Below are 11010 nucleotides of genomic sequence, written 5' to 3' on the forward strand. Positions count from 1 at the left end.
TAAAAAAGCCAGCATATTCGAGACTGCAACTTTTGTCATGTTCCTGCAATCACCTCTCAACAATTGCACAAACTATGATAGACTTATTACATTGAAGATTTCCAATGGTATTCACCCATTACAACCATTTTTTACTCTTTTACAGCATCTGTTGTTGTCCGGGACAATTAAAACATACATTTACCGTAGGGCTTTCATACCCATTGCCTGAAACTTTTGCATGTGTATATTTTAATAAACACTAAACAATTTCCTTGAATCTTCATCATCTTTTCTATCAACTACTGCACACTATACAGGTGGTCTGATTTTAGTTTTGAAATTACACAGTTCTCGGACTAAAGACACTTCCAAGGATGTTTTCTATAGAGTAACTGTATTCGCACAAAGATCCTTCATCAACTGTGTTGTCTGAAGAAAGACAGAGAGAAAAACAGGTGCAACCTTACATGCGTAAATAGAACTTATCAATCTGGACGGATTTATTACCTGGATAATGGGTGACATGGTAATTAGGTGTAAAAGCACAGTATCTAATCCTAATCACACATGGCAACATTTTTCAGCTGATGTGACAGATGATCACATCCCTTGAAATTTAAGTCAAATATACATACCCATTCAAAATCCAAATTAAATTGTGTCCATGAACAATTTGGCTATTCCTATCTCTGGCCCAATTGAGGAATCATGATAATTACAACAACAATGATGATGATGACAATGATACTATTAACAATAATAATAATTATAATAATAATAATAATAATAATAATAATAATAATAATAATAATAATAATGATAATAATAATAATAATAATAATAGCAACAGTAGTAGTAGTAGTAGTAGTAGTAGTAGTAGTAGTAGTAGTAGTAGTAGTAGTAGTAGTAATAGTAATAGTAATAGTAATAGTAATAGTAATAGTAATAGTAATAGTAATAGTAATAGTAATAGTAGTAGTAGTAATATTATTAATAGTAGTAACAGTAGTAATAATAGTAATAATAGTAATAATAGTAATAATAGTAATAATAGTAGTAGTAGTAGTAGTAGTAGTAGTAGTAGTAGTAGTAGTAGTAGTAGTAGTAGTAGTAGTAGTAATAATAATAATAATAATAATGAAAAAAAAATAATGTCGTAAGTAATGCTGACAACAACAACTACCATAACAATAATAATAATAATAATAATAATAATAATAATAATAATAATTGTATGATGTATGTAATAATGATAATAACAATAATAATTATTATAATAATATCAAGATGAACAGTACTAGTTTCAGAATCAATATCCGACTAAAACTTTTTCTTCAATTCTTTATCATTCACAACTTAATGTCTTTTTTGTCATCACAAAGTTCTAACAATTCAAACAATAATAGACATTCCACTTAAAAGGCATGCCATAGTTTAACTATTCCCATACACCTGAAGGAGCCCAGCTCCCACTCATATGGGAGCCCAGCACAAGGTATCAAAATTGAATGAAGGTAGACATATATAGATAAAGCAGTACTTAAGTCTGATAGAGTGCCCATCCAACTGTTTGGAAGGATGAAGAGGGGGCGCTCACCCTGTAGTCTTCCCTGTTGCCGCCCTCGGCCAAGGCCGGACTTTCCCTTGGCTCCTCCAGCGGCCGAAGGGTGACAAGTGGGTGGTTGGTGGGGCATGGGGAGCCAGCCATGGGCACAGCCAATGCAGGTTGGGGGTTGTGGGGCATGCTAGAAGTCACAATGTGCGTGGCAGGTGTAACTAAGCCGGACACTTCTGGCACCAGCATGAGCGACCCTTCTGCCATGCCTTCCACACCATGCCTCACCGCAGGGGCACCAGGGAAGGTGAACGTTGTGTGTGGCACACTGTAGCTTGTGGGTCCTGGTGCAGCACTGCTAACAGCCACACTGATTGCAGGAGGCAGGAGGCCATCTCGCTCCCTTGCTGCAGGTGGGGCAGCTGGTGCAACCACAGCACCTGGGCGCCGCTGGTGCACACGCAGGTGCTTGCGCAGGTTGCCTGATTCACAAAAGCCCCTGCCGCACACTTGGCACTCATAGGGCCTCTCCCCAGTGTGGAGCCTTTCATGCACCTTGCGCTTTCCTTGGTCTCTGCACACAATGGAACCTTATTAGACCACTACAGGTTAACTTTGTAAACTGTTATGGAGATGTTTGCCAATGGAATTTAAGCATAAAAAAAAATATACTTACCTAAAACTTTTTTCACAGTAGGAGCACTTGTATGGACGCGTATCCGTATGCATATGTTCATGCTTACGTAGTACTTCCCTCCGCAGAAATTCCTTTTCACAGTACTGGCATTTATGTGGCTTTTCACCATTGTGTTTTCTTCTGTGCATTGCTAACTGCCCCTGGCGTGAATAACTGTTCAAGACCAAATGGAACAAAATTATCAAAATGTGCAATATACCAATCAAATTAGTATCAATACATTTATCAATATGCATTATTGGTTTCATATACATTGCACTACCAGGCATATCTCCATTCAAAAAAAAAAAAAGAGTATATTATTATCCAAAGAGATTTACAAGAAAATCCTGAAAGACACTCCTACAAACCTGACCCCGCAGACATCACATACAAACGGCTTTTCCCCTGTGTGAATTCTACGGTGTTCCTCCATGTTCCCTCTTTGAGAAAAACACTTTCCACAAAACTCACATGAGAAGGGACGGTTTCCTGTGTGAAGCCTTAGGTGGCTTTCAAGATTTGCTTTCTGTGTAAATCTGAAAGCAGGGAGACACAAGTATGAGTACATCACCAACTTCCAGAAAATATTGATGTGCAGGAAAAATCATCATGTGTCATATGCGAATTTCAATTACATTTTGAATCAGAAGAAAGATCAAGAAAAAAAGACAGTATAATAAAATAATATCTAAATGGGGACAATCCCATTTTTGTAAACAAATATAAAGCTTTTGGATTAATCTTTAAAGAAATTTGATTTAAGATGTCTTACTGGTAAGAAAAGAAGGTGGGAGTTGCAAAGTTCTTGAAAAAATAAATCAATATAAAAATAAGAAAATTAACAAACAAGGCAGTCCTTTTAACCCTTTAATGACAGGTGAAGAAAGAAAGAAAGAAAGAAAGAAAGAAAGAAAGAAAGAAAGAAAGAAAGAAAGAAAGAAAGAAAGAAAAAAAGAGAGAAAGAGAGAAAGAGAGAAAGAAAGAAAGAAGAAAAGAAGGAAAGAAAAAAGAAAGAAAGAAAGAAAGGAATTTCACTTTGGCATGTCGCCACAGCGTACAGCCACACACCACAGATCGAGCGGTTTGTTATGAAGTTTCAGGGTATGACTCGTTGAGAAGGGGTTAATAAACCATACCTTTTCCCACACACTTCACAGCAGTGTGTGTAGCGTTCTTCACTTGGTCTGTGAACCTTCTTGTGGTTGATTAGTTCTGGCTTACTTTTGAACTTCTTGTCACACTCATCGCATGAAAACGGACGCGTGTTTGAGTGGACCAACATGTGACGAGTCCAAAGGTAGTGTGCTGGATATAATTTCCTACACTTGGGGCACCTGTGGGATACGAGATGTAATTGAAATAATTTTGATTCCATTTGAATTGCCAAGATAAACATAGTAACCTATAAAGAATGCAAGAGGTCATGATGCAACGGCCTACCCCTGCAATGTTTCCTGGTGTTTCCTCCGCTGGTGGTTGGTCATAGATGTGACTTTGGGGAAGGTACGAGGACACTGTGGACACATGTAACGTGGTGTCTCCAGCTGATGGGCCTCCAAGGAGTGTGATGACAATTGCTCCAGTTGATCAAAAGAGGCTTTGCACACACAACATCTGACAGCACATTTCTGTTGGATACCCTGTAAAGCAGTCACATGAAGCTAAATTAGAATGGAAACTTATTCTAATTTGGAAAGCAGTTGAAATCTATACTTACCAATGAAATTAATATATATGCTAACTATATACACTGGCTATTTTATCATCCAAAGTAGACACTAATAAAATCTAAAACCACTGTAGCAGCATGACCCTGCAACCTGAAGTTCAGCATACTTCCTTAGGTTCCCCAAATCCTTGCATTCTTACCAGTGGGGGCTTCTCTCAACTCACTGCAGAAACGGACACTTCTCGGCTCACTCATTGGACCATGGAATCCCCTCTTTCCCTGTGTGCTTCCAACAGTGCTAGTGTACTTAACCCCTTGCCGACGGGTACGACGGGTAGACACGTGCTATGCCCACTGTTAGTACTTGTTTGATTGTTTTTACACATAGATGGCTATACTTGTACTAAGTCACCAATGAGCCAGTTAGGAGTACTGCCCGTCTCGCCCGTTCACCCTTTTCTTTGATTTACGAAATATTTTACATTATCTTATTTTGCTGTTACTAATATTAAAAAACATTATAATAATTATAATGTTTATAATAAAAATAACACCATCGATATCCATAGCACTAGTAAAAAACACGTTTTTCCCGCCAATTCAAATCACGTATGGTCACAAGGTCTATTAATTGACTCCTTTGTGGCTAAGCACTAGCAAAGCCATCTATGAGCAGACATTTCACAAAAAATATAGAAAATGGGCACAGCATTTTCCCCATTTTTTGTTCATTTTCCCCGACGGCATTGGGTTAACCCACAGAATTTGGAACCAAGATCAGCAATTCTCGATCCTCTAAACAAATACAACAACAGTAGCAGCATTGCAAGAATTGCAAAATCCTTGATCTTCACACTCCACACCAGTGGGAACTCACACCCACACAATCACTCCCTAAAGAGATAGAGACCAGTTCAAGTGGTAGATATATACCCATCTATGACATCACCATTAGCTTAGAAGCTATAAAAAAAAATTAAAAAAGGCTATATATCATGTCTTACTATGGCCTCACAAGTATGAAACTGGGAATCAGAGTTCACAGGATATATACCGACATTTGGGCAAAATACATTTGCCACACCAAACTTGTTTAATTAAATTTCAAACCATTAGGTATGAATACAATGACAATTGCTTTAATTACTAAAAAAATGCCCAATATTCAAAGCCTTTAATAGTGGATGAACATCCATTACCTCGATAAAATGTATACATCTGTCTGAACCTGAACACACTGTGTTTGATTCTGAATTATACAGATCATAAGAGAGTGTGTGTCTGTGATCTCTGCATATGGCAGGTCAATAAGCATATAAGCAAAAAATGCCAGCCATACCATCCCAAGATAAATCAGACTCCCCGAGGGCTCCATATAGTATCAACCCACATGGGCTTTGATTCCAGCACCCCTGGCAGGACACCAAGATGAAAATTAAGGTCTAGTTTGTCTGACCTGGCAGAATGTGCTCATCCTGGGGACACCAGCCATCCACATCACACTCAAACTATGTTCCCCATTCTTCACATCTTGTGTTCATTTAGAAATGTTATAATACTCTCTCATCAATAAAGAGTCAAGCAGTACCAAGCTATCATTGCCTCCAGCAGTCCCATGTAGGAGGCACGCAACTGCCCTTTACTGTGTTTACTTGTGTTTTTAGGACCATGAAAAGCATATTTACTCTGAGTTAAGAACATAGACTTACCATTTCTTCTGGTGCAGAAAGAGTATTTGCCTCTTCTATCAGGCTGTCACCATAATCCAATGGTGTTAAACTTTCATCTTTCTTTGTTTCCTCCTGAAAGATGAAATTTTAAATCAGCGCAAGGTAACAAAAGAATTAAACAAACATAGTTTATCAGGATTGCAAATTTAAAGAAATGGGAAGGTATCTTCATATTCTGTTAGACAACTCAATTAATTTAGTTTAATAACTATCAACTTTTTTGATATTACAGAATTCACCACTAATTCATCATTACTAGTTTCACATCTCACAATTATTTCACCACTGTTAATCTATCACCTCATGACTAATTCACTATTACTAATCTAACTTCCCATATTTACACTCTCCCCGCATGAAACTGCCTCAACAAACCCCTTCATCTTCTCTTTGCTGATGGTGACCCTCTTGCAACTGGACGAGACTCGCTTCACCATTTGCCCCGGCACCAACCAAGGTCTTGCTCCTCTTGGGCCTTCCGACTCTTTTCCCACCAGCTAAGGAGTCAAGAAAGTTCTATGTCACATTTGAAAAATGATGATGAATACCTCACTTGGCCTTTCAATTCTAACAGACTATATTTGAGTATTTATGATATATATGGATAAAATTTGATAAAAAAGAGAAAAAAAAATATGAATGAAAAAAAGACATCAATATAATATATATATTTATATATATAAATATATATAAATATATATATATATAATATATACTTAATATATATTTAATATATATATAAATATATATTTAAATACATATATATATATATATATATATATATATATATATATATATATATATATATGTATATATATATGTATATATATATATACATATACATATATATATATACATATATATATATATATATATATATATATATATATATATATATATATATATATATATATGTATTTAAATATATATTTAGATATATATTAAATAAAGAGCCAGAGACAGAGACAAACACAGACAGACAGACAGAGACAAAGAGAAAGGCAGACTATTTACAGTATGTTCTTCACAGAAATGGTGACAAGAAAAGAAAAAATGAGACTACACCTTTAACGGCCGCACTTCGTCCTCGCAGACTCCGCAGCCGAGTATTCCTTCTCCTGCTCCCATGAGGTCCTGTAGTATTTCACACATTGTATATAAAATGGAAGCAAACAGCAAAAACTATCCACATAAAACTAATAAAAAAATAACTAAATAAAATATATATCATTATTATTATATAAAAACTATATTAATTGATGAAATTTAATCAGCAGAAGTACAAGAATGTTATCCCACTGGCACCAGGTACATACAGTCCAGTGGAGCTTTGTTTTGTCAATTTAATTTACATATCGAGGGCTCAATAATTGCTTCGTTACTAGGGAGTCAATCAATAGGCTTACCTGAACTCACCTGTTTACCCTATTCCTTTTTATTTCTAATACTATCACTATCATCAATATCTTTAATTAATATAGTCAATAGCAATCTCATTGTAATCATTGCTACCATCATTATTACCATAAATATCATAATCATATTATTACTATTACTATTATCATTATTATCATTATCAATATTATTTTCATTATCATATTCATCATTCCCCTTTTTATATTATTATCATATCATTATCAGTATCATAATTATTTTTTATTTTTTATTATTATCACTATTACTAATATTATTACCCTTATCGTCATCATTATCAATATCATCACTATTGTATCATCATCATTTTTATCATACAAAATATATTTTTTTGGTTCAGTAAGACAATGTTTGTGGATTTCCAGAATGTCAAAACAAAAAAATGTACCAGACATCAAAGGTCACACAACATTATGGTAAAGTATTGTGGTGAAAAGGATAAATGAGTTAACAATATGGATAAGTGGACAGAAGAAGGGGATGAAGAAAAGGAATAGGAAAGAGGGAGAAGAAAAGACCCTGCAAAATTAGTTGAGGCAAGGGTTGAGGTCCAGGGTAGGGGTGATCCCCTACATTAGGCCTTTGTCCCCATCTCCTAATCCCCCCCCCGCCCTACAACAACAAGCAAGGGACTGGGTGGGTCCTCATTATCATTATTACAGACATTATTAATATTATATTATCAATAATGATAATACTAACTCTTTCAGGAAATCTTAAAAATTGGGTAAATAGGTAAGATGATGTAGGCCTAGTAACTGACCATTTTGTGACTAAGCACATGTGTACACATTCCAAATTCAATGGGTTAACACTCAAAAAGTTCAAGCACCTCACACACCATAGTCTTCGTCATCAAGATCATCAAAAAACTGCTCCTCTGCTTCTTCCAGCTCCACTTTGACATCTTGAATCAGTTCATACAGTTGGTCTTCATGGATCCGAACACTATTATCTGAAGAGCTATCTGGAACACAAGGACCCTTCAAATTTTTTATCAAAAGGATATTAACAGAACTCTCAAGCAATTAGAAACTATTTGTTCCACAAAACTTGTTGTATATGTGGATGACAAAATTTTTTCATTATAATTGCCAGTTATCATTTCTGCCCTTAAAAGCAAATTTGTCTATATGCTCATACTTCTTTTTATCTAAAAAAACATTTTAAGTGACACATAATCACTGATAACTCTGATGGGGCTATTCAGTTAAAAAAAATGGGATCTTGATTACTCTTTACATAAACTCATTTTCATTTACCTTTTAGCTGGTTCCTGAGCTTTATCTGCGTAGTCTGACTTGCATCCATAAAGTCCACCACCTCGTCCAGCTTTGCAATACATGGTCCACATACTTGCTGAGGCAGAGCATCTTTTATATTTACCTGGAAGCAAGTAAGAAAATAATTAAAACTTTTTTCAAAGACCTGTTACAAGTGTTTTGTATGGGATATATCAAAAGGTGAACAGTAATAAAACTGAAACAACTTCTACACTCTATATTTTTTATTCAGTTTTTATCTGTCCTCCTGCACCAGTGGATTTATTCAAAACTAAGATGAAAACAACTGTTTTTTCCTCTTCCCCTTATCTAACCTCTTTCCCAGATTTCTTTTCCCCTTTATGTACCTGTCCTCCTTCTCATCTACTCTTTCACATTTTAAAACAGTATTTCAATAATCTTGTTTAACCCTCTATGTCCTTAAGACCATAAACAGTCCTTAAAGATACCAACAACTGAGTAACTTTTTGCCTTTCTAACTATCCTCCATGTTCTTATGGATTTTTTCATAAATACCATTTCTAATCAATTACAATTATACAGAATGAAATGTAGAAATCCTGTGTTTCAAGAATGCAGAATGATCTGCCTGATCTTCTCTTCCTCCCATCTTAGCTCTCCTCTGCAGATCAAATTTTGCTTAATGTTACCTTCCTTCCATGACACCAGTTTGGCATTACTACATTCATCCAATTTTGTTTTCTACTCCTGTTAGCCGGAAACATTTTAGAGGGTATGTTCGTCCAAAGAGACTCTCCCTCTCCCTCTCCCTCTCCCTCTCCCTCTCCCTCTCCCTCTCCCTCTCCCTCTCCCTCCCCCTCCCTCTCTCTCTCTTTTTTTTTTTTGGGGGGGGGGGTTAGGAAGGGTAAGAGGGTAAGGAGGGTAAGAAGACCTCTGCAGTGCCCTTCAGAACAGAACCTTTTTTCACTCAAGTTCCCATTAGTATATAAGGGGTGAATAGGTATAGAGCTACAGTTATCTATGTTTTTTACCAATCAGTCATACCATATTTTCAATTAATATTCAGGGCATTCAAATTAAATATACCAGATACACTATGACAGCGGTCACTTCAGATTTCACAAGAAAACGAAAATGGCTTAATTGTGTCTTTTGCTTCATACATTTTCAAGCTCATTATTGTCCCAATTACTTATTTGGAAAACAAATTGTGAGGACAAGAATTGTTATGTAGAATCAAAATTATAAATCCCGATGATATGTCTTGTTGAATGGTTCTTCCTAATATTCATATTGTTGAAGATTCATGAGAACAACTGTTTTTTCATTAGTATTTGAAAATAAAGTTTCAGTTCAATACTGCACTTCTTAATATCTCTCACATGCATTGTAAAATACTTTTTGTTACAACTTTTATAACTTGAAACCATTTTAACATCATGAAGGAAACATATTCTGATGTTACAATTTTCAAATAGGCCTACAAAAAAACTTTAAAAATGGAGGTATTTATATTGAATCAAGCTTGCCTAAAACACGATAAAATCCGATCGTTTTCCTCATCCATACCACCATACATACGCACAACCAATTACGTCCTTTGCAAAAGGTTAGAGGTTTCTTAATTGGCGACAACTTTAAATGGATGTTTGATATCAGGCCAGGAATTTTATACACATGTACATTTGTATTGGAGGTTTTAGAGGGATGTAGCCTTTATTACTGTTACAGGTGGCTGTTCCTCGGCGATATTAGTATGGTCTTTTCATCTTTTTCTTATTACCTCTCGCTGGCCCAAACGTGGCTAAAGCGCCGTAGCATCAGGACAGGTCATGTTGAATCGCTGTATAGATATACTAATGTAAACACTGAATATTTGGCGATATTCGTAAACCAGAAGATCAAATTCTATGTGTACCAGGACTGTCAATCTTTTAAAATGAGCGAAAGCAAAGGAGAACTTGAACGTGACTGTATCTTGTGTTGTTTTGGCGCATCGCTTATTACAGGGTGTTGGAAAAGCCTTCAATTCTCACTGTAACGCGCAGATACTTCTTGATTATGGCCACCAGATTGCGGTCCTGACTTGTGTTTTCGAAGAGATGGATCAGGTCGTTGCTCTCGATACCACACAATCTACAAATCCGGTCGAAATTGGCGAAAGTCCCCATATCTTGCGAGATTTTGCTAAATGATCTGGACCCCTTCACCACCCGGCCGACCAGGCGTGCCACGGGTCACGGCTTATAGGCTTTTCTGTTTTGGGTAGAATCGAATGGTTAGAAGGTGATATAATCCCTTTATCTATATTTGAACCCATACTTAATTTAATAATTTGGTTGTATCCAGACAGCGATGCCATTGTAAAAAAAAAAAAATCACGATATACACATTGGTCTGTTTCCCAGCCTGTATTTCTTAGAGAGAACAGGCTCAACAAAATTTATGAAAAACCTCCATCGTAAAATAGAGTTTACTTACAATGATAAAAATATTCCATTTTGTATAAACATTTTTTATACGATCATCTAATGAATACAATGAAACAGCACTAATGCCCCTGTAAGCCATCAGTATCGTGAATGAGGAAAAAATCTATTAAAAACATTGTAGTACAACTTGCAATAGTATCGATACAGTTAGTTGTACTAACTGTACTACTTATTGTACTAGTGGTAACGGTGGTAGTAGTAATAGTGGTGGGAATATTAGTTACA

General features: G+C 35.9%; 1 protein-coding gene across 5 annotated transcripts; it reads right to left on the minus strand.

Annotated features, from left to right (window-relative positions):
- Window positions 1–1041: 1041 nt before the first annotated feature.
- LOC125038146 (zinc finger protein 3-like) lies at window positions 1042–10546 on the minus strand. Of its 5 annotated transcripts, none has more exons than XM_047631468.1 (11): window positions 10077–10307; window positions 8312–8435; window positions 7891–8012; window positions 6681–6749; window positions 5991–6112; window positions 5595–5687; window positions 3657–3856; window positions 3353–3550; window positions 2585–2752; window positions 2214–2387; window positions 1042–2111 (listed from the first exon to the last, which is right to left on the minus strand). In XM_047631468.1, the coding sequence occupies exons 2-11, from the start codon at window positions 8401–8403 to the stop codon at window positions 1523–1525; spliced, it is 1827 nt and encodes a 608-aa protein (XP_047487424.1). In that variant the 5' UTR covers window positions 8404–8435; window positions 10077–10307; the 3' UTR covers window positions 1042–1522. The 5 variants fall into 5 exon arrangements, with proteins under 5 accessions (XP_047487424.1, XP_047487423.1, XP_047487422.1 ...); XM_047631467.1 differs by lacking the exon at window positions 10077–10307 and adding an exon at window positions 10330–10465 and having other exon boundaries at window positions 1043–2111; XM_047631466.1 differs by lacking the exon at window positions 10077–10307 and adding an exon at window positions 10330–10546 and having other exon boundaries at window positions 1044–2111; window positions 7891–8016.
- Between the last annotated feature and the right edge of the window lie 464 nt (window positions 10547–11010).

The sequence above is a fragment of the Penaeus chinensis genome, chromosome 24 (assembly GCF_019202785.1).
Source record: "Penaeus chinensis breed Huanghai No. 1 chromosome 24, ASM1920278v2, whole genome shotgun sequence".
In the NCBI taxonomy this organism is placed as follows: Eukaryota; Metazoa; Arthropoda; class Malacostraca; order Decapoda; family Penaeidae; genus Penaeus; species Penaeus chinensis.

Bases quoted from the DNA above. Each gene is read 5' to 3' on its own strand.
- LOC125038146 (XM_047631466.1), bottom strand. From the start codon at position 10,464: ATGGGGACTTTCGCCAATTTCGACCGGATTTGTAGATTGTGTGGTATC. The intron at 2,753-3,352 runs GTATGGTTTATT...CCCTGCTTTCAG, and splicing joins TGTGAAGTGTGTGGGAAAAG to ATTTACACAGAAAGCAAATC. The intron at 2,388-2,584 runs GTTTGTAGGAGT...GGTCTTGAACAG, and splicing joins TGTGATGTCTGCGGGGTCAG to TTATTCACGCCAGGGGCAGT.